The 25,096-nt window shown below is 35.7% G+C and overlaps 1 protein-coding gene across 1 annotated transcript in view; it reads right to left on the bottom strand.

Moving 5' to 3' along the window:
- The window catches only part of LOC150105381 (transmembrane and coiled-coil domain-containing protein 4-like), a 298,911-nt gene that overhangs the window by 116,889 nt on the left and 156,926 nt on the right, over positions 1-25,096 (bottom strand). The window contains exon 8 of the mRNA XM_090393942.1: positions 13,288-13,407. Within this exon, the coding sequence (XP_090250068.1) occupies positions 13,288-13,407 (120 nt within the window). The remainder of the gene's footprint in view (positions 1-13,287; positions 13,408-25,096) is intronic.

Below are 25,096 nucleotides of genomic sequence, written 5' to 3'. Positions count from 1 at the left end.
TTCTTCTCCTAATGCTAGTTCTATATATGGCTTAATTTGTTTTTGGAGTACTTTCGTAAAAACCTTACTTGGAATACTGAGGAGGCTAAATACCTCTGTAATTATTGCATTCTGTTTTATCTCCTTTTTTGTATATATATAGGAGTTATAACTGATTTGGTCCAATCAATAGGCACTGCTTCATTTTTGTAGATCATGTCAAATAATATTTTTAATGGTTCCAAAATGGTTCCTTTCCTGCTTTTAAGAATTCTGTGTATTTCATCAATACCAGGTGCTTTCCTAGTTTTAAGTTTTTCTATGCTGTGCGCTATTATTTCTTTAGTAAAGATATCTGTTTCCTCTTCTATTTCAGTGGCTGGAATAGTAATATCCTGGGAGCTGTTTTTATTATATAAGTCTCTAAAGTATTCTTCCTGCCCATAACTGCCTACTCAGTCTCCAAAAGTTAGATAGGAATAAATGGCCTCGCCTACTCCCTGGAATAAAAAGGCGTTAGCTGATTTTTTTTGATTTTTTTTTAAGTATTCTTCCCATTTGACCATTCTTTTTGTTTTATTTTCAATTAGTTGTCCCTCTTTGTTTTTGATCATTATCATTTTTGTTGTCCGTGTCTTATTAATTTGGCTTATTTGTTTATAATCCATGGAGATTATTTTCTTTTGATAGCTTCTCTGCCAATTTGCATTTTTCTTCTAACCAGAATTCTTGTCTCTTTTAACTAGTTTTCTAATTTCTCTGGTTAATCTATTATATTCATTTCTGTTATAGTTCTGTGGTTTTTCCTTTGATCGCTTAATCTTTTAACTTCATTCGAGATCCAATCCTTTTTACTTTCTCTTTCTGTATAACCTACTGTATTTTCTGCTGACTTTAATATCATTTCCTTTAATTTGCACTAACCTTCTTCGATGTTTATATTCTGTTTTGGTAGTTCCTTTAGGTTTTTATCCAGTTCTAGTTGATATTTTCTTAGAATATTGTTGTCTTGTAGTTTTTTTACATTCAGTCTCCTTTTGACTCTAAAAGTGCTTTCAGATTTTAACTTTATTCTTAGGTTTTCTAATACTAGCTTATGGTCTGATCCACATTCTGCAGAAAAGAATCTGCAATTTAGATACTTGATTTCCATCTTTGGTTTACAATAATATAGTCTATCATATTCTTGGTTTGTGTGTCTGGATATCACCAGACACACAAACAAAAAATTTTCTTTGGGGGTTTTGGTTGTTTAAAGAGAGTGTTGGTTACTGTTAGTCTATTATTTGAGCAGAAGTTTAGCAGTCTTTCACCACGTTCATTGCTTTCTCCATCCCCGAAATTTCCAATTACTCTTGGCCAGGTATCCCAGTCTTTGCCTACTTTTGCGTTTAAGTCCCCCATTACAATTAGGAGATCTTGACTTGATGTCTGTTGTACTGCTTTTTTGCAAATCTATATAGAACTTCTCAATGTCTTCTTCTGATGATCACGAAGTTGGTGAGTATACTTGAATAATAGTCAGTGATCCAACTGATGTTTTAAATCTTGCTTTAACTATCCTAGGTGAGATAGGATTGTAAGACAATAGAGAGTTTTGAGCCTTTGGTTTTAATATAAGTGCTATTCCCTTTTGGTGTTTGTTGTCCTCCCTACCTGAAGGTAAGATTTTGTACTGTCCATGGTGGAATTCTCCTTTTCCAGCCCATCTGGTTTTGCAGAGTCCAATCACTTCCCATTGGTAGTTGTCTAACTCATGCAGTAGTATTTCCAATGCTCCTTCCTGGTGAAGAGGTCTTACATTCCATGTTCCTATGCTTGTTATGTTTTTCCTGTCTACTAGGTGATGTTTTGTTACAATAGCATATTTTTTGCCTTCACTATCTTGGTTCCCTAATAGTGGGCAGGACCCTTGTTTGACTGGGCAATTCAAGCCAGCATGCATCTTTAGGTTGGTTAGAGTTCATTCAGTTTCAATGGTTAAGTTTTGTCAAGTGTCAACCACCACTCCTTGACCTGAATTCAGCCATTCCTAACATGGAGTACAGACACTATTTGCAGCCAATTCACTGAATATAATCGCTGCTTGAGATCGCCATATCTGGTTACCCCCTCACTTAGTTTATCCTGTGGGTCGACACAGTTTACCAGGGTGTGGCCGCTACCAGTTTATAGTAGCTTCTTGGAGCCATAAGTGAGAGTTGGGTGTCCAGTGAGAACCAATCCATCTGAACCACAATTATGTGTGACCGTCCAAGTGGAGAGGTACTAAGGTACTATCTCTCCTCGACATCCCACAGGTCGAATATTTAGTATTTCTGATCAAATATCATCTACTTCAGCTGGCTTTTCACATTTCTAGTTTTTGATGGCTTTTTTCCTACTATTGATATGTATTCCTCTTTGCATTCCTCTTGAAAATTTTCTAGTATGGTTCTGTTACCGCTTGTTTCGTTTAACAGTCTTTCAAAGTAATTACTCCAAACATGTAGGATATCTTTATCTTCAGTTTTCATATCACCTTTATATTCTTTCATTCCTTTTACAGTACTCTTTCTTCCATTTCAAACTTTTTCAATAGCCTCCAGAACATTTTGCCACCTTCCTGACATTTATTTTTTATTATAGTTTTTATTTATTATATTCTTATATGCCAAATCTTCCCATGACTTCTGTTTAGCTATTTTACATGCAGCTTTCTTGCATTTTCCTTTGTATTCTTTTGGTTCATTTGCCAACTTATTTGCTAGGAACTTTTGGTATGCTTTATTCTTTTCCAGAACTTCTTATTTTGTTATACTTGCAGGCAATTTCATCACATACCTCCCTCCCTAGCAGAATCACTCAATGTCTTGTTCAGCGTTTGCCAATGAGACTCTCCAAGGTTTGGTTCTTATTTTCAAACTCTTTCATTTTTCTTTTAATAATGTTTGTATAGTGGAGTCTACACTTTACCTGTAAAAGTTGCTCAACTTTAATTCTTTTTAAAACTTTGGTTTTACATACTGTTCTTTTCAATGTAATATCCATTTTTATCCTGCTTAGCACTAAGTAATGGTCACCTCCAATTTCAAATCCTAGTACACTTTTGTATCCTGAACCAGCATGAAGATATCAATGATACAGTCAATGAGGCTTTTCTTATTTCTTGGGTCTTCTCTCCACATGAATTTATGCACATTTTTATGCTGGAACATGGTGAAGCCATGTCCTGAGTAATGACTAGCCATGTCCTGAGCAGAAGTCCAGCAAATACTTTACATTATTATTAGCTTTGCCTTTTCTCAAATTTTCCCAAAACATTCCTACATGCCTGATGGGATTCATTTTCTACTCTGCTGTTTAGCTCTCCGACAAGGACCACTTTTTCTATTTTCTCTGTCAGCTGCCTGTTCTATGACTCAAAAAAAATTCTTCTGCTTCTTAGAAGAACCATCTGTGGGACCATAGGCACAAAGAAGTTTCATTGTCCCCCCCCCCCATTTTGAAGTTTGCTCACATAACTCTACTTGAAAAAACTGCCTAAATAGCATTTAAAACTGAACACGAAGTTTATCTTCATGCTTGGTTTTAAATGCTATTACTATTCCTTCCTTTCCTTGATTATAATGGTCCAAATATAACATCCTATGCTTATTATTTAGCAAAATCTCACCTGATTTTGCTAAATAATATGTTTTTCTCACCTGATTTTCCTCTTTGTTACAGTGATGCTGATTATGTCCACATAGTATTTCCTTTACATTAATATTCCATTAATGGAAAGGAAATTTCCATTTCCTTATATTAAGTGGGTTTGTTTCTTTTTCTTCTAGAAGCTGGGCTTGGGTCTATTCCAATAGCTAACTTTTCACTGTTAACTTTCCTTTTTGCCTTATTTTCCTGACGAAAACACAAAAGGGGCCTTCTTTAACTGGGCAACGTCCCAAATGGCATGAAATCTCATCTTGTTGCACCATCACATTATTAAGCCAATTTGTACAGTTTGGTCAGCCAAGTCCCAAATTTGCTTGTATAATGATAGCTGTGGAGTATCCAAACTATAGAATAACACATAATACCACAGTAAAAATAAATTTACTATGTAAATAGACCTAACAAAATAACAACTGTCTCAGTTGTATAAAAATTGTTAAAAATAAAATATATAAGTGTAATCTCTTATATATATTTTATTTTTAACTAATTATTTTCAACCCAATAATTTTAATCCATGAACATTCGACTGTATACATAGAGGGATTCCAATTTAAAGCATGCAAGCTACTGTTTCTTTATTCAATTCCTTATTGTTATTGTTTGCTGTTTGTACTGATGATGATGTCCTACGATACGTAAGACAAAATATTTACATAATGAATTTATTTTTACTTTGGTATTAAGTGTTATTCTACAGTTAAGTTCTATATTGCCACCTATCCTCATTCATTCAGTACCCAGTGGATAATACCTACTAATGGAGGGCACCACATGAAGGTGAAGAGTGGACATTTAGAGAAAGATGATGAAAGTTTATTTTTCACTTGGTTAGACTATAATAAATTTAGTTTAATGTTTAATCCTTTATCCAAGTGTGAGCAAACAAAGTTTGTGTCTGAAAACTCCCATTGAAGAGACCTCAATAAAGGTTGAAACTAGTCTGGGTAGTGACCCTTCCCTTAATCCATAACATTATACATATCCGCAAGAAGATGTGTTATGCATTATGGGAGATACTGAGATAGGATGGATGGTAGCTTGGCCACCTTTGCTACGAGTTGCCTGGTGTTGTACTACCTTACCTCAGTCCTGAAGATATTTTCAGATGTAAACTTTGTTTGCTCACACTTGGATAAAGGATTAAACTAAATTTATTATAGTCTAACCAAGTGAAAAATAAACTTTCAACATCTTTCTCTAAATCCAGAGTAATTTAATAAAAAGGTGGTACACCTTTTGGCAACTCCTATAGGTAAAGATGACCTCGCCATTGCTTCTGCCTGGTATCTCCATTTCTGGGCCTGGTTCCCACTGAAGAGACCTCAATAAAGGTTGAAACCAGTCTGGGTAGTGGCCCTTCCCTTAATGCATAACATTATACATATCAGCAAGGAGATGTGTTTTGCATTATGGTAGATACTGAGATAGGAGTGATGTCAGCTTGGTCCACCTTTGCTATGAATTGTCCAGTGTTGTACTACCTTACCCAAGTCCAGAAGATATTTTCAGGTGCAAACTTGGTTTGCTCACACTTGGATGAAGGATTAAACTAAATTTATTATGCCCAAGGATGTTTCTTCAGAGGTAAGGAAGGCACCACATATGAATGGAGAATGGCCAGTTGTCCAAATGTGTCATGCAGACTAAAGAGAAGTATACAAAAAAGCATGTCAATATATTATGTCTATACTTGAATGTAAAGAATATCAGAAACAAAGGAGTAGAGATTGTTGCCTTGGTGAATACACTGCGACATCAGATTGTAAGCATTAGTGAGATCTGGCCATCAGAGACACGCATACTAACTGGTATTGAGTGTGAAAGGTACAACATTTTTAGTAAGGGTAGAAGTAAATTTTTTATTTTCTTTTATCTGTCTATCTACTTCCTTACTTAAATGTGTTCTTGCCCCCCCCCCCCCCCATTTTTTCTGGGGTTAGTTAGACCTCGTGTTATAAGTCTAACTAACGTAACAGTCCCTGAGCAATCGCACAATATCAATTAAGAAATTTATTTCATCTTAATGACTGTGCCACTTAATTGATCCTGTTAAGTATGAAAGTCAGGGCGAGAAGATAACAAAAAATAAGTTAATACTTCTATACAATATCTCTATATGCAAGTCGTGCTCATAACTTTTCTCTATTCCTGCAGAGTCGTTAATATTTTCAGGATAGTGCGTTGGCTAAGAAATGAGAACCAGGTAATTACAAAACAAAAACATGTTTATTATCAAACTAAAAGATATGATACAGTGCATATAAAAATTGATTAAAGAAAATTAGTGTACTCAACTCCCAATACATCTCTTGCTCACTTACAGTCAGAATAATATAAGCACATAAACACAAGAAAGATATTTAATTAACCAAATATTTCGGTCTGGAAATAGCAGACTATCTTCAGTGGCACTACAAGAACAGTTTTAAAAAAATACAAGGTGGAATACTAACAATAGATCATTTAAAAAATAGAACAAGCTGTGTGATGTTATATCACTAAGTATTAAACGGAATATTTTTAAGCAGAAACATGATTGAAATAAAGATATTAATTAATAATATTAAATAACAAAATTAATATGAATTAATGAGTTATCCTGATTAGACTTTCCCAGATTTTTGATATAGATATACAGTCATTCCGATTCAGGTTAGGATGATGGAGTAAGGCCTCTACGCTTTCTTTGAACAAACATTCAAATTTATAACGGGATCTATGTAAGAGGCGAGTTTTTGACCAAAGGATGTTGTGGTTAGTTTCAATCCCGTGCTGAGCCCCAGATTTTTCAGGTTTGTTGTGATGAATGGAAGATTGATATTCTTGGATTCTTTTTTCAAGAGAATGTCCAGTTTGTCCAAAATAGGAGAGATCACAGTTGCAGGGAATTTGATAAACTCCAGGAAGAGACATAGTTAGGCATTTGTCTTTAGGAGAAGGAAATTGGGAAGATAATTTGTTAATAGGTGAATACGTAGCTGTTAAATCATATTTCTTCAGAATTCTTGCGATAGGTTCTGAAATCCCGGAGATATATGGAATTGGAACTCGACATATTGAATCTTTGTTGTTTTGTGGTGGATTATAAGAATCGAGATGTTGAGTACTCTTTTTGGAAAAGCCATTGAGTTTCATGTGTTGTTGGGTAGTAGAAAGTTCTTTCTGTAGAAAATTAGAAGTAGAACAATTAGTTTTGGCTCTTCTGATTAGACATTTTATGATTCCTGTTTTTTTGACAAGGATGATGGGCTGATCCTTTAAGAATATAATGACCTGTGAATGTTGGTTTCCTGTAAACTGTAGTTGTAAGAGTATTTGAAGGTGACCGGATGAGGAGAACATCTAAAAAAAAAGATAACTGGTTGTTTTCTTCCATTTCAATAGTAAATTTTATACGATGATGTAAGGAATTGATACTGTTTAAAAAAGAACTTACTTATTACAATCACTTTATTGTAATAAGTAAGTAGATTACTAAAACATGACCTCCTTTTAGTAAATCTATGCTTTCCATCAAAGATAATAAATACCATTGTTGTCAACCCAACTCTGGATCCTAGTTGTTTAACTGGTTGTTTTCTTCCATTTCAATAGTAAATTTTATACGATGATGTAAGGAATTGATACTGTTTAAAAAAGAGCTTACTTATTACAATCACTTTATTGCAATAAGTAAGTAGATTACTAAACATGACCTCCTTTTAGTAAATCTATGCTGTCCATCAAAGATAATAAATACCATTGTTGCCAACCCAACTCTGGATCCTAGTTTTCACAAGCTTGTCCAACAACTTAACCACAACACCTGACACACAGATAGTCCCATAGTTTGATGCTTGAGTTCGATCACCTCCTTTATGAAGTGGCACAATCTTGCCCTCCTTAGGGACTTGACCAAGTGCAAGACTTGTATTAAAAAAATATGTCAAGACAGGTGTCAGCTCCCTGGCACATTCCTTCAGAATACGTGGCGATATATTATCAAGTCCCACAGCCTTATTAACATCTAGTTTACTTAACTCTACGTACATCTCTTGCTCACTTACAGTCAGTCTCTCCTCCCCATCATCTATTGCTCTCAATCTCTCCATGAAGTCACATTCACAAGATTGGAAGACCTTCATGAACTGCTCATTAAGTATCTCAACCACATATTCCGCAAGAGCTATCTTTATACCATTTTCTGCAACCAGTGTCATCCTTCCATAATCATTCTTTCTTTTGCTGGCTACATATCGAAAGAAATCCTTAGGATTCTTTTTGTCTTCATTAGCTAACTGCTGTTCATACCTCTCTTAGGTACCCTCACCAACCAAGTCACCCTCCTTGCCTGGTCTTTGTAGGCCTCATGGAATTGGTTATTTCCACTCCTCTTATGCTGCTCCACAATGCCCTCTTTCTCTGTATAACATGCTTAATCTCTTTATTCATCCATCTCACACCTACCTCATTTAACCTTCTCACCCTTTGAATATGCTTAGACATTGCATCTGCTATAATATTTCTAGTTTTTGAAAATCCCCAAAGCTGCATTGATCTCTTTTCCAGCTAACTCCTCATTCCATGCTACACCCGCAAGCTGTCTCCTGAGCTCTTCATAATCACCCCCCACCATGTAGTTCCACATATACCCTTTTCTCACATAGGTCCTCACTAGTAACCACCCAAGTAATCACCTCATGGTCACTCTCACCAATTGGTGGATGATTTGACACCTCATTTATAATTACATCCTCTGATGAGATGACCAAATCCAAGATCCTCAATCCTCGCGTGCCCTCTGTTACATACTGTCTGAGGTAGTTATCCCTCAAAAACTCAAGAAACTCATTTTCTTTACTTCCAGTTGCTATCTCATCATTCCAGTCCATATTGCCATAATTAAAATCGCCCATTAATGATCACCCTTTTCTTATTTGCTTGACTAATTTGATTATGCATTTCATTATCACCACCATCCACATTACCTAGTCTATAACAACATCCAACCAAGTGTTTGATTCCATTCACATCTATCTCACACCATACTGCCTCAAAACCACTGACACTATTTCCCTCTTGCATCTCTACTTTGTATGGACATAACTCTTTTTCTATCATCAATAGCACTCCCCCCCCTCCCTTTTTACCCCTTCTATCCTCACAAAACACATCATACCCTTCCAACCACGTCTCACTTATTCTGACAATCTTTGGGCGAACAGATGCAATTAATGCAACCATTTCCTCTGCCTTGTTTCTTATACTTCTAGTATTCCAGGAGGGATTACATTAACTTTCTTCCAATACATCGAATACTTAATTGATACTAATTCAGACATTATCACAAGCAACTTATGAATTAGACATACTTAACAATATAAGTTCTTCCTTTATTCAAAATTCAATATAACTGCCAGTTAACAAGTAACCTCTCTCAATCCTTTACGATTTCAAGTTACAATCATATAACATACTACAAACAAAATAATGGCTTACTTGCTAACAAACTCGAGAGGAAACTCCGATTTATTCCGTATCACACACAGAGACCTCCGTCTGGTCAATCCTCAAGAGTTTTCTCTTTGTCGGATGCACTGGGGTTCTGCCGTAGCTACCAGGAGCCTAGAGCGAGCTGCCAGCATAGAGACATCTGGCATCGGCAGTGGGAAGAGTGATCATCCTGGAGCTAGGGAAGGAGCCCCCCATAAACCAGGACCAAGCGGTACATTACCTTTTTATTTCATTTTCCTTCCTTTGTTTTTAAGTAAGAGTATTCCTGGATTAGCCAGAAGTAATGAAAGAATTGACGTCATCGCTGGTCTCCTGATGTTACAATTTTGGTAGTATTCTGCGCTAATCCGGCTTAACTCCTATTAAGCTTTTACAAACAAGTTTAAAGTGCAGGTGCATTCTAACAGTAATTTATTCTTTTATATTTATACATCTTACTAAGCACATTTTTTTCTTATAATTTTAGACAAAAAAATTGGAAAATCCTTAGCGAAAATTCTCTTAAAAAAATAATTTCTCGCGAGATTTTACAGAAGGACGGAGTGTGCTGCTAGCAGTATTAGATGATTAGAATCCAGTTACAGTAAACAGTCATAGGTGTCTACTCTAACTGGATTCAAATCATCCAATATCATTAGTAGCATGTCTCCTCCTCTCCTGTATAAGTATCAGTTTTCCACATGGCAGTGAGTGTGAAACCTTCTGTTGAGTAGAGTCTAACAAGATCAAATACATAGTGGGGTGTTGTTAGAGACCTAGTACATGATCAGTTGCTACTGATCATGTACTAGGACAATAAAATGCAGTCTCAAATAAATATGATGGGTGGGAAATGAGTAAGCATCATGGGTGATTTTAATTATTCAAACATTGATCAGGTAGCAGGTGATCAGGTGAAATCTCGTGAGAAGAATGAAACTGAATTTACTGAGCTGTTGCAAGACAACTTTCTCAAGCAGCACAGGCCAAAATTAACTTCTCAAGGTCAAAAAGTGTAAGATCTGATTATATAGTGTCAGAAAAGTTTCTAGTTAAAAACATGACTCTTCTACCTCTGGCTAGTGGCAGTGATCATGCTGTACTGACTAGAAAGTGATAAAGTTTATGAATGTTCCATTCAGAAAAGGTTACATTCTGAACTACAAAGCAGGACATTATGACCAACTGAGCAATATACTGGCTTCTGCACCATGGTATAATTTGTTGGATGGGAAGCGTTTAAAAAATATTTAATGATGCAATATCGGAATGTGTCCATAGAGTTCAAAGAATAAACAGAGTAGAAGTGAAATGGATATATGTCAGAAATTCTTAAAAAATTTAAAAAGTATAAGAAGCTGGATAGAAGAGTTACAACTGTTATTGAAAAAAAACTGGCACTGCAAGCTAAAGACAACCCAAAAAAATTCTGTCCTTAGGCTGCAAATAAAAGAAAGAATGAATATGAAGGAATAACTACTGAATGTAGTGGGTATGTAAGCAACAGATGAAAAAGAGATGGTGGCCATTTTTCTAAAAGCTATCAACCTGGTCTATGCAAAACTGCATTCTGCTACTTTCACTAGATGAAGAAACTCAGGTGTATGAGGAGGAGGTACTACAGCTGTTCCAAAAACTAAATAAGAATTTGGCAATAGGGACTGATGAGATATCAGCACAGATGCTAAAAGAATGCTCAGCTAAACTTTTTATTCCTTTGACCAGGCTAAATAATTTGAGTAGTATCAGACCAGGGGAGGAAGATTCCACAGGAGTGGAAAGAATGTATGGTAATCCCGCTGCACAAGAGTGGCACAAAGACTGATGTATCCAACTATCAGCATCTCTGGATTGGTGATGGAGATTTTAGAAAAGTTTGTTATAGCTAGCATACAGAAATGGATTGACAGAAAATCAATACTTTGTAATGAACAGCATGGGTTTAAGGGAAGGTCATGTCTGAGCAACTTGCTAAAATTCTATAATAATGTTATTGTTGAGCTAGACAAGGGGAATATAGATACATGATGATACTTCTGAACTTTGCTAAGGCTCTTGACAGGATACAGCATGGAAGACTGTTGCATAAATTGAAAAATATGGGATTGGATTATAAAATATTATGCAGGTAAGAGGAGGGGGCCTACTGACATATCAGAAAGTGATATACCAGGGATGTGAGTCTGTAAGATTTAAAATAACAAGTGGTGTACCACAAGGATCAGTCCTTGGGCCACTGTTATGCAAACTGTACATTAATGATATTGGGAAGGATTTGACGGGCAACATACAGCTATTTGATGATGCAAAGACAGGCATAGTAATGAGGAATGCAGTGGATATATGGTACTTGCAAATGATTTGAATAGGCTGGAATTGTGGGCATGTGAAAATGGCTATCAGATATCCAATGTCATATTATATTGGTGGAATTATGCTAGAATAAACTGATCAGACTACGGATCTTGGAATTTCAGTAGATAGAAAGTTTAAATTTGAAGGCCTTATAGCAAAGACTGCAAACACAACTAAGGGATAATTGCAATGTTGAAACAAACCTTGACATGTAAAGATAAGGAAGTCATTTTTTCTTCTTAACAAAGCTTTGAAAAGATCTCATTGGACTATTGTATGTAGGTCTGGTCTCCTGGTTTTCATGATGAGTTTGATACAGTGGCAAGAGTGCAAAGGAGAACGTTAGAAATAATATTAGGATTGTTGATACAGATCATGAAGACAGATTGAGAATTTGTGGACTGATACACAATAGCTTAGTTACCTTCAATGCCACCAAAATGAAGTCCTGCCTTTTCTCTCATAAAAGGGATCCCAACTCACCCCCCCCCCCCCCAGTAATACACCCACATCACCAAACAGGATGAACTCTCTCTCTCTCTCCTTGGACTGACATTTACTTCCAACCTCGCTTCACACAAACACATCACATTAATGTTTCCTCAGCTTCTAAAAAACTAAGCATTCTTTTTCCATTCAAGAAACTATTTTACATGCACCCAACTACTAACCCTATATGAAGTAAACCTATATAAATCCCAAATCTGCCCATCCTTAGAATACTGAATGCACAGTGTGCCTAAAACTTCCTTAAAAATTACCGATGCTATCCAGAGGAGAGGAATTCAGCTCATAGATGACCCTTTGCTCACAGGCTTACTTCGACTTCTATCTCAGAGATGCAATGTTTCAACTCTGTCTCTCTTCTACACTAGCAACTAGCAAACATCATTCTTCCACTTGCTGTTAGGCATGTTAAAACAAGAGAAGCAGTTGTCCAACATCCTTTTGCAGTACAATTGTAAATTCATTGCACCTGCTTCTCCTCTTCCTCATTTATTCCATCTACCTCTACCCTCTAGAACAGCCTTCCCCATGGTATGTTTCTAAACAATTTCAACCTACAGCTCTTTAAAAAGAATGTTAATAGGTTTCTTATTTCTAAACACATATCTGCACCACACACATATGCAGAGCACTGATGTGCTATAGATTCTTGTACCTCTGGTCTTATGAAAGGGTTATACAGGATATCAGTAGATAGCATTTTTCATTGTGTGAAGTGCAGAGAAAGGATGAGAAGGCATTCTTGGAAGTTGAAAACAAATGCTATAAAGAAGTGGTGAGAGAGAGCTAGATTTTTCTCTTAGAGTGGAGCATGACCAGAATAGATTACCACTGAAGGTGATGAGTGCAGGTAGTATGAATCAATTGAAGAACAGGTAAGACAGCTGGTGCAGGTAATATATGGCTTCCCTCAATGAGCCCCTGACTCCCTGAAGGTCTACTGTAATAATAATTTTAACATCATTTTCTCTACAACTAATAAGTAAACATAATAACATCATTAAAAATAAATAAATAAAACAAAGACATAAGCCAGGAAACGCTTTGCATTTAAAATTAGCATTGCAAGTTGTTTTTATCAGTTGCAAAAAAAGAAATTTTGAAACAAAAATAAGATCCAACAAAACAAAATGAATAAGTCAAAACTATAATAAAGTGATTCCAGGCTACAATGGTGGTAAGATAAGCAAATGAATAACAAATGGAAAGTAGTAAAAGATTACTCTTCCTTTATAACCAAGAGGTATTATGTACCAATGACTAAATCTGCTTTACCTGGACTGTCATCTGAAAGCCATCCAGACACTGCTAAAGTGATGTGAAGTTGGTGACCCTCTGTTAATGTAGCAAAAGCAAATTCTTCAATATCACCCACTCGTTTCTTCATTTTGTAACCTATTAAAAAATAAATAAATAAAAACTGTAAGAAATTATATTTCCATATTCCTTTGGTATGTGTTACTCAACATTCTGTCATGAATCATTATCTATGGTTCATTTAATGACGCACTTTAACAAAAGACAGTTCAAGAACTCATTAATTTATTGGATTTTTATTTAATAATTACATGGTGGTAAGATAAGCAAGATTACCTTGCCACTATTCTGGCAAGGTAATCTGAAGATTAAAATCTAAAATAGAATGAAAGAAATTAAGGGCAAAAAAATGGAAGGAAAAATATTCCTATTGTGGTATTCTGTGACTTATCACGTAGACTTCTTCTTCTTCTTTCACTATGCATTATTCCCGTTTCCTATGCAAGGTCCGTGAGTTACTTAGATGCAACTTCTTGTTAGTACCACTCCAAACCGACCTGTCGCCTAGCCTGCCACTGGGGCTTATTGCATAGACTGTGTATTCAATATCAGAGAAACATTTTGACACAAATTTATTGATAATGCAAAGTAAAGCTATAACCTATTTAGTGGAAATAAACAACATCCCAGGTAAAGCTGGAACTTAAAAGTTTTAAAAATTTAATTTAATTTCAGACTTCAGATCAGTAAATAAAATAACTAAAAAGTAAAGGATCAATTTATTAATAAAATGATGAAAACTAAAGCTGAAAAGTGTGAATAGCCTTGTCTTTAACAATGAAGTTGTAATTAAAGTGCCTAGAAGAAGATATGACTCACAGACTAAAACCCACAAAGAAAGGAGTAGAAAATTAGTACAGGGCTTCATTGGAACTAGGATTCCTGTCTCAGATATTCCTGGCAATGAAATTCTTAGGAAATTTCCTAATCTTCCATCTCGAATTCTGAGAAAATCAACTTTGGATTTGAAACCTTTCATAAATTTAAATTTACAAACCTAGAAAAGTCTAATCTTATTAAAAATTTTAATTTTAGTAAAATGAGTATTGTATCATACAGATTACACATGATTAAAATTTAATTATGAATTAGTGAAATTATTTAATGATTGGAATATATATGTTATTTTATACATTGATTTGTCATCATCATCATCAAATTCCTGACATGTACCCTTGAGGGTACATGTCAGGAATTTGATGTAACAGGATATGATAGTACTACATGTAACAGGATATGATAGTACCTGACATGTAACAGGATATGATAGTACCTGACATGTAACAGGATATGATAGTACCTGACATGTAACAGGATATGATAGTACTACATGAAAAATTTACGTTACTAACTTCCTATCTACAATTTTCCTCCAAATCAATCTGTTACCTGTCAAGACTCCCACATTGTCAGATCTTATATATCTATCTTCTAAGGCACTTTTTACAGTATCCACCTATATCTTAGACTTCCTCTGGGTCTTATTCCTGCCAACCTGGCAGAGAACACTTGTTTTGCTAATCTTTCCTCTCCTATTCTGTTTAAGCGACCATATCACCTGAGATTAGCTTTGCTAACACATTCCCTGATGATAACAATGTCAAGTTCTTTCCTATCATCGTTTTTAATATAATATTGCCATTGATACCATCTGTTCATGTCCCTAATCCTTCTCAGAACTCTCATATCTTGCGGTCTCTAGTCTTTGGTCAAGTGTTTTTCTTTTAACCCAGCTCAGATCCATAAGTTAAAATTGGTTTGAACACTGTCTTGTATACACCTAATTTAGTGTGTTGACTAATTTCTCTCTTATTCCATATAAATTTATTCAGTTGATTTCCTACCATACCAGTGTTGTTGATCCTGTTGTCTATTGCCATATTTAATTTACCATCTTCACTAAAAGTCGTGCCTAAGTAGCTGAAATGTTTTACTTGTTCTATAGGTTCTCCATTCACAATGCAGTTGATATTTTCAATGCTTCTGCCTATTTTCATTGTCTTTGTTTTGTTATTGATGACATTTATACCATATCTATTACAACAGTTATTCAATTTAATCAGGGAATCTTGCAAACTTGTAGCAGATTTATTTAGAAGTATAACATCATCCGCATAAAGCAAAGAGCTGACGTTAACATCTCCAATTTTGATATCAGGTTTAATACCACTTTCCTTCATAATGTGATCCATATACATCCTCTGTCCAAAAAGAAACCGAACTTTTCAAAAATAGAAGAAACTAGTGGCACCACCTGATGTATCTTTTTGTTGTCGAAAGCAGCAACCTTCATTAGTGTTGTGTCAACTGTTTATGACATTTGTTTCATTAGAAGCCGAGTTATAGTGCTAAGAATGAAAGTGTGTTTTGAAGAACGGTCGGAAAATGAGTTTTAAACAGAGAGCTGCGCGATTGACTTTTGTGTTAAACTTGGTAAAAGTTTTACCAAAATGCATCAAATGCTTCAAAAAGCATACGGTGATGAATGCTTATCCCATACTCAAGTTTACGAGTGGTTTAAGCGATTTCAAAGTGATCGTGAGATGCTTGAGGATGATGAAAATCCGGGCCATCCAGAAACTGCACTGAGCGAAGTTAACATCCAAAAAGAGCATGATTTCATCAAAGAAAACCCAAAATTGTCCATGAGATTGATTGAAGATGAATTGGGGATTCCAAAATCAACTGTGCACAACATTTTGGGCCTTCATAAATTGAATTCGCAATTTGTTCCCCACAAGTTGGCTGACAACAAAAAACGTATCAAATTAAAACTGCTCGTAAGGATTCAAACTTTCTTGATACGATCGTTACCATTGACGAAACGTGGTGTTTTGAATATGAGCCTGACACAAAACCCCAAAGTGTTGAGTGGAGACCACCAGAAGATCCACCTGGCCAAACAGTCAATGGCGAGTTTTATCTTGAAGTTTTGAAGCGATTGATAGTGAGAATTCGTTGCATACAGCATGAATATCATGATGCAGGCAGCTGGCCGCTTTTGCACAATAATGCACCATCTCATCGTTTGAACATTGTGAGACAGCTTTTGAGCAAAAACCAAGTTTGTGAGTTGGATCACTCGCTATATTCACCTGATTTAGCACCCTGTGACTTCTTTCCCTTCCCCCGACTTCATTTGCTGATGGAAGGAAAGCAATACGACACCACTGAAAACATTCACACGGCAGTAACCCCAACCCTCAACAGTATCCCAAAGACCAATATAAAAAAACTCATTGAACAAATTAATTGACTGTGCTAAATGCTGTATCGAAGCTGAGGGAGAGTATATTGATTGAAATAAATGATTTGAATAATTATAATTGGCCTCTGGTTTTTTTTTTTTCTATCAAAAGTTCGGTTTCTTTTTAGACAGAGGGTGTAGATAATGAATAACATAGAAGATAATGTACATCCTTGTCTGAGACCAGATTTAACATTAAACAATCTTCCTGTACTTCCTTCAATTCTAACTGCTGACTTACAACTCAAATAAAGACTAAGTACTGCTTGATATAATGCATTGACCATACAAGTGCATTTTGAATAGCTTCTCTCTTGCCACCTTGTCATATGCTTTTTCCAGATCTACAAAACTTAAATACAGATCTTTGTTATATTCCCATGATTTCTCAACTATTTGTCATAAAGTGAAACTCTGATCCTGACAGCCCCTATTTGGCCTGAATCCAGATTGTTCTTCACCAAGCTTCCCTTCCACAATCCATCTCAACCATTTCTCAAGTACACTGGCATAAATCTTACCAGGAACACTCAGTAGAGAAATGCAATTGTAATTCTTACATTCAGTTTTATTTCCCTTTTTATATATGGGTATTACGAGAGATCTACTCCAATCATCTGGAATTCGTCCCTCTGTCCAGGCCTTCTGAAATATGCAGTGCAGACCCTGTAAGACTTTTATACCTCCATACTTGAGTATTTCTGGTCAAATATCATCTACTCCTGCTGCCTTTCCACATTTCAGACTTTTGATGGCTTTTTCTACTTCAAGTATGGATATGCATTCCTGCTTGCATGCCTGGTTAGTGTTTTTTACCACTGTGCTGTCCAGTGGGGCACTCTGGATTTAATCTTGGGGGAGGGGGCGGTTGAATAGACAATTTGAGGTTACATACTATGCATTGCCTATGACCTATGACTGAGCATCTGCAATGATCGCTAATTCATTAGTATAAAAATAGAAGACACGCACAGCATAAATAAAAAAAAAAGAATTTTAATTAGGAAAAGATGTTTGGAATATTTTCTAGTGTTTTTTTTCTTTTTCTTTTTTTTTTTTTGGGGGGGGGAATACCAGGGCCCATTGTCCCCCTCTCTCGTGCACCACTGGTGCCGTCACTGATTGTTTCATTTAACAATTTTTCGAAGTAATTACTCCGTACATCAAAGATATCTTTTTCTCCAGTTTACATGTTGCCTTTTTGTGTTTCCTTTAAATATAATACAATAATAGCATTATATGACTAATTTGTCAAATGCAATGAAACAACCATAACATTTTTGTTTGCTGCTCCAAGTCAGTTCATTCACAACATTACTCCTCTTAACTTGTGGTTTGTTAGTTAAATATTAAAAATAAATAAATTAAATAAAAAAATCACTACCAGTAGTCAACAGACCTTTATGCCACTATGTAAGGTGAAGTAACATAAAATTTTCATATTTTATTACCAAATGTAAAAAGAAACTTAATTTGCATCAGATTTGCCTTGGTTTACACTACTCGAAACAAACAAGGTCTACCCAGGAGCACATATATTTGCATTTTATCAGTGCTTAAATTAGGTTTTGCTCTCTTATCAACTGTTTTGAACTGTTGCTTCTCATCAGTCTATGCAGAAGTCAATACCATGTCGGAAAATTGAATTCATCATAAGTGAACTCTAGGTAGGTATATAAACAGTTATTGAAGCATGAGTAAAAAGGCTTCAACTTAACTTTCTGTCATAGGATTGCTACTGTATTGAAAGGGTTTCTGCCTGATCTCTGATGAGAACCAACAGGTTGAAACAGTTGTCAGACCAGTGAAACCTAATTCAAACACCAACAAAAGGTAAATACATGGGCTCCTGGGCAGAACTTGTGTTTTAAATATAGTGCAAACTAAGGGAACTCTGAAGCCCTTGACAAATTTTCACACCTTTTTTACGTTTAATTTTATATTTGGCAAAAAATATGGATGATTCACAATACATTCTATTTTTACATCTTGCATATGCCAAACTGAAGCCTTTCTTCTCTATACTTCTGTAATTTTAATTTTTTTAATTTTAGCTTCAAGATAATAAATCAATCCAAAGTTTTGAATAAAAAATATAAAAATGATGAGGCAAACCAGTGCAGTTATTGTCCAAAACAGATTTCATATAAGAACTGAATATTAGTGTGGTGATGGGGCAAATCACATTTTAAAAAAAAGCCCTGAAGAAAATTTGGAACCTTCAAGTAGCTCAAAAGAATTAAGGATGATCAGTCAATTTTAAACTTTTGTAAAACAAGAAAATTAAGAGATTGTATGGAATCGCATTTCAACAATTACCAACAGTTCTCTTATATGCAAATCAATTTCAGAGTAGAATTGTGTATTAAATATAAAAATGTCCAAATTTAATTTTGGACATCTATGAACATAAAAAACAAGAAGAAATATCAAAAACTGAAAAATTGACAGAATCAGATCACTGTTTTAATCTCACTTTTTATTTAGGATTAGGTTGCATATATTTGAAAAAAATGTTCATCATTTGATATTCAAAATACTGTAGACTTAGGAATGTAAGCGTTTGGACTAATTTTGATAAACATGCTTTGGCTATATCAACAGATGCAGAAAATTGCATGTGAAAGCTTACGTTAAAGATACCAGGAAATTATATAAGGATTAAAACTTGGTTTTAATCCTTTTTCCCAAGTAAGCAAACAAACAAGTAAGCTAAGTTTGTACCTGAAGTATTTTCAGGTCTGAGGCAACTTGTGGTAAAGTGGCATAAGCTCTGGGATACTTAGGCAAGTGATCAGAATAGCTGAGACTTAGAAACCACAATTAGAACCTTGCTTTTTATTGCTTAAACCAGTTGTTCCCAACTTTTTCAGTTCACAGCATCCTTAGTGTATTTCATGGCACCCAAAGTTAGAGCATAGCCCTAACAGTTGCAGTGTGCAGTTATTTAGGTGAAAATATTGGAATATTTCACAGTGCCACAGGGTGACAGTTTGGGAACCACTGGCTTATCACCCTCTGTAAACTCTCGACACAACAGAAAGGATATGCATAATAATCTTCTTCCTCTACATGTTTATCCAGCTTCCAATGCAGGGTCCGCATGTTACACTGTTGCAATTTTGTTAGTACAGACCCCCCCCCCCCAACCCAGCCTGTTGCCATGCATGCTGCTGAAGGGTGGGGGTGTATTTTTTTACTGTAGCAGCGTGTGTTCATAGTCTGCCCTGTTCTGAGGGACAAAAAATCCGAGTTTCCAGGAGAAAAAATCCTCTACCTCCGTATGAGACCGGCTAACTCAGCTTTAGTTGAAAGACACCAGATAAAGGTTTCTCATATCCTGGACGGGAATCGAACCAGATCTTTCCAACCAAAGGACTTTGTCTATACCGACTGAGCTATGGGGGCTCAATAATAATAATAATAATGATTTGCATTGTTGGACTCTGTTTTTTTTTTATTTTTTTTTTTAATTTAATTTTTTTTTTTTTATTACAAGGTACTCTGAATTTATTTTTATTTAAAAGCATATTAATTATTTTAACATTTTCAAAGTTTGGGCATGAATTTAGAAAACTTACTCAAATATTTTCATCTACTTATAAAGTGAAAATTGATCAACTACTACAAGTGTTAGAATTGGCAAGTAAAAATTTTAATGTACTCCAATAACTTAATTGGTCCTACTTTCATTAGTACTTCAGATTGATTTTCTATGAAATAAAGCATATGAGCTAATGAAACAAAGAGCTTATAACTGATAAGCTGTTTGATTTATTAGCTATTTATAATTTAATGCCATAATTACCATTTAGTTACACTTTGGATTTGTTGAACAATACAGAACATATATGGAGTTATGGTTTAGACACAGAGACATGAGATCACTACATATTATGTCTATCATGGTAGTGTGCATATACATTATTATTATTATCAGGCCTCCAAGGAGTCAAGGATTCGATGGTATACATCACCCAAACCAGCTGTCATACTTTCTCTTAAACTCATTCAAGTGTGCTCACCACTTCAACAGGTAAACTGTTCCATTCATTCACAGTTTTGTGAGAGAAAAATCTAGCTCTCACCCCCTTTCTTAACCGCACTCAAACTTAACAGATGTCCCTTGTTCTCTTCCCTCCTATATAATGAAAAATGTTATCAATCAATATCCTATAACGTCCACTCAAAAGTTTATAGACTTCTATCATATCAAGCCTTGTAAAGAGACAAAATGTCAATGTTCCTTTCACAACACTGCAATTATCCTCTGAGTTGTATTTGCAATTTTTGCTATGTGATCCTTGAACCTCAACTTTCCATCCACCATAACTCCTAGATCTCTACTCTTGTCAGTTTACTCCAAGCATAATCCCACCAATATAAAATAGCACTGGATATCTCATCATGCCAAACTGCATAACTTTACACTCACTAACAATGAATTGATAGCTATTATCTTTTGCAAACACTTCCAGCCTATTCAAATTGCTCTGTAAATGCTGTATACCAAGTAGCATCTCTGACTGCTCTGCCTATTTTTGCATCATCAATAAACAACTGAACAGGTCCTTTCTAATATCATAAATATATAGATTAAGCAACAATGGTCCAAGGACTGATAATTTGGCACACCACTGGTCACCTTAAATCTGGAAGATTCACATCTCCTCTCCCCCCCCCCTACAACTTTCTGATACCTGTCTGTCAGCCACCCATTTAATCCAAGCTAATAGCTTATATTCCAATCCCATATTTTGCAGTTTATGTAACAGTGATAATGCTATGCATAATAATATTACAGTGGATCCATTCCCTTTTTAGTTATTATAAACATTATTATAAAATACAAACAAATTGCCAGACATGACCTCCCTTTAGTACGAGGGTTGTTTGAAAATTTAAACGAATACAATTCGTTCATTCATACCAGTGTCAGCACGTATCATCTTTTTCATGCCTCTTGGCAAAATTTTAGCCAGGTGCAATGTGTAGTTCTCGTTTGGCAAACATTTAAAATGACCGTATTCGCATTTTTCATAAAAATGGAGAAAATCGAGTTTCATGCAGTGATAAAACACTTTTATTTCAAGAAGTGGACGGCCACAAAGATCAAAGCGGAGTTAAATGCAGTTCATGGGGACTCTGCATCAGCATTAAAGACTATATTTGGATATATGAGTTTAAACATGGTCATAAGTCCATCGAAGATGAAGCACCCTCTGGACACCTGACTGAGGTCACTATGAAGGAAATGATTGACAAAATCCATGGCATCTTTATGGAAGACTGCACGAGTGAAAGTGTGTGAGATTGCTGAGATTGTAGGCATCTCAACTGAATGGATGTATAATATCCTGCATGAAAAATTGCACATGAAAAAGCTGTGTGTGCAATGGGTGCCGCGATTGTTGACTGTCGATCAAAAATGCATGCGAAAAGACATTTCAACACAGTGTTTTTTGGTGTTTAATCACAATTCACAGGATTTTCTGCGTCGATTCATGACTGTAGATGAAACTTGGATCCACCACCACTACACACCTGAGCCCAAGCAGCAGTCAAAACAGTGGACAATGTCTGGTGAAAGAGCACCAAAAAAAGCGAAGACTGTTTTGTCAGCTGGGAAGGTTATGCCCACTGTTTTTTTGGGATTCCCAAGGAATTATCATGATAGACTATTTGAAAAAAGGTAAGGCAATAACAGGAGTTTATTATGCATCATTGTTGGACCATTTAAAAGAAGAACTGAAGAAAAAAAGGCCTAGATTGGTACACAACAAAGTGCTCTTTCATCAAGAGAATGCACTGTCCCACACACATCGGCTATCACAATGGCAAAATTGCATGAATTGGGGTTCAAATTGGTTCCACATCCACCATATTCTCTGGACTTGGCTGCGTGTGACTACTTCTTGTTCCCAAACTTTAAAATTTGGCCTGGTGAGAAAAAATTTCTTTGAAAGAGGATGTCATCAAGGCTGTCGATGACTATTTTGCACAATTTGACAAATCCTACTTTTTAGATGGGATAAAAAAATTGGAAACTCACTGGACCAAATGTGTAGACTATGTTGAGAAATAAAGGTGATTTTTTCCAAAAAAATGTGTTTAACTTTTTTTAACATTTTTTTTTAACAAGCTTTTCAAACAACCCTTGTGAACCCATGATTGTTTCTTGCAAAGTATATCTTGTTTGTCAATGCATTCTGCATGAGTTCTTACCAACTTCTCTAAAATGTTTACAATTGCTCCAGAGATAGTGATGGGCCAACAGAAACATCAGTCTTTTCACCACTCTTGCACAATGGAATTATCATACATTCTTTCCTTTCCTGTGGGATCTTTCCTGAGCTAAGGCTCATTATACAAAACTGTCAAGGGCCTAGCTAGTTCAGCTTAACATTTCTTTAGCATTTGTGCTGATATTCCATCTGTCCCTATAGTCAAATTCTTATCCAGGTTATGCAACTGCTCTAGAACCTCCTTCTCATGCACTTCTATCTCTTCATTGAATGTAGTCATAGCACTATGTTACATACACCAGACTGATAGGTCTGATGTATTAAACTAAAGGTCTGATGTGGAAGAATATCTGCATCCAGATATTCTTCCACATTCATTCTTTCTTTACTTACATAATGATAAAATTCTTTTGGATTGCCTTTAGCCTGCATAGCTAATTTATTATCATTTCCAACTTAGTTTTCTGTACAATACTTAAAACTTATCTGGCCTGCACTTTATATATTTTATAATTTCTCTCGCTCTTATTCTCATGATATTCCTTTGGTCATCTTCTTATGGATCTCTTGTTTATTAAGGAAGCACATACATTTCAACTCCCATTCTAGTTTCCATGCATTGCTGATATCCTTCCCATTCAGTAACTGATACTATGGGAGTAATGATAGTATTCTCTCTTCAGATTGTCATTATTTCCTGCTTCGTAGTTCAGCATGTAGTGCTGATTTGAATATTCATATAGTTTGCCACTTCTCAATTGGTAGTAAAACAGTCAAATACTTAACTGAGACAACTTCCAATGATTATAGCATAATCATTGGAAGGTGTCTAATATCCTCAAGTTGCTTCTTTCACATGCTGCTCGAGAAAGTTGTCTTCTCACAACAGCTCAATAAATTCTCCTTCATTCTTATGAGTCTTCTCTATCGCCCAATCAATATTCAGATAATTTACATCACCCATAATAATTACTCATTTATTACCCATCACAGTAATAATTTCGCAACTTTCCCTTTTCTATTCCCAAACCCACTCAAAATGCCTAAACCCAAAGCATAGTCCATCCCTTCAGTAGATTCATTATCATGCTCACTGACATTTGTACTGCTATTCTGTCTGTGTAACTAGCTGAACTCACACATACATTATCAGCAGTTATTTTGCAGAGGTCATATTTCCATATATATACCTTTTGACTACTTGTATATGGAAATATGACTTCTGCATTATTTCAACCTTGGTATCACACTTCTGGGTTTGGCTCCCACTGATGAGACCTCAATAAAGGTCAAAACCAATCTGGGTAGTGGCCCCTCTCCATAATGCATAGCATTATACATGTTCGTAAAGGTATGTGCTTTTGCATTATGGGATACTAAGACAAGTGATGTGAAGTCATTAGCCTCTATATACAAGTAGTCCAGTCGTGAAGTTACAACACACACAAAAACTTTGTTTGCTCACACTTGGATCAAGTGTGAGCAACCTAAGGCCTAGGATGTCTATTGCACTTTATGTACACTAATGCCAGGAATATTACGAAAAAGAGAGAGGATGGCTATTGCACTTTATGTATACTATTGCCAGGAGAATTAGGAAAATGGGAGAGGAGTTTTTAGCATTGGTTAATTCACTTTGGCCATAGGTTTAGTGGCATTAGAGATATGGCTGACAGAAGATGATATACTTAGTAGGACAGAATACAACGGACGGATATAGTACTTCCAGGGAAGACAGAGAGAAAAGAAGGGGGATGGGTATTGTTGATAACAGCTGATAAACTGCAACCAAAGAGAGTAGAAGTTCAACTGCAGCCAAGTGAAAACAGTGCATCTGCAGCCATCTGGTGTGAGATAGGGGACCAGCAGGACAAAATATATAGTTGATTGCTGCTATCAAATAAGCTCAATGAGTGGAGAGGAGGTAATTATTATGGGGGACATAGATTGAATGAAGGAAGATAGAAGGAAGGAAGGAAATGGAATTTATGCAGTTATCAAGAATAATTACTTGAGGCAGTATGTGATGGAATTTACTAAGATTTGAGAGTGATAGACCTAGTAACTATCAGAGAATTTCTCTGTAACCACATTGCCACCAACTGTTGAGAATGATCATATAGTCTTGATATGGGAGGTGGCAAAATATGTGGAATTTTCAGTTAAGGGGCAGGGGGGGGATGTGTGGAATTGCAGGCTGGTAAGTATGACAAAGGAGATGGCTTTGAGTGATGCCATGGCATGAGAAACTCAAGGGCTGAATGGTGATAGTGCA

Source organism: Typopeltis vanoorti, chromosome 6 (assembly GCF_054136105.1).
Source record: "Typopeltis vanoorti isolate ZY-2024b chromosome 6, IOZ_Tvanoo_1.0, whole genome shotgun sequence".
In the NCBI taxonomy this organism is placed as follows: domain Eukaryota; kingdom Metazoa; phylum Arthropoda; class Arachnida; order Uropygi; family Thelyphonidae; genus Typopeltis; species Typopeltis vanoorti.
This window is presented reverse-complemented; position numbering and strand designations above follow the sequence as displayed.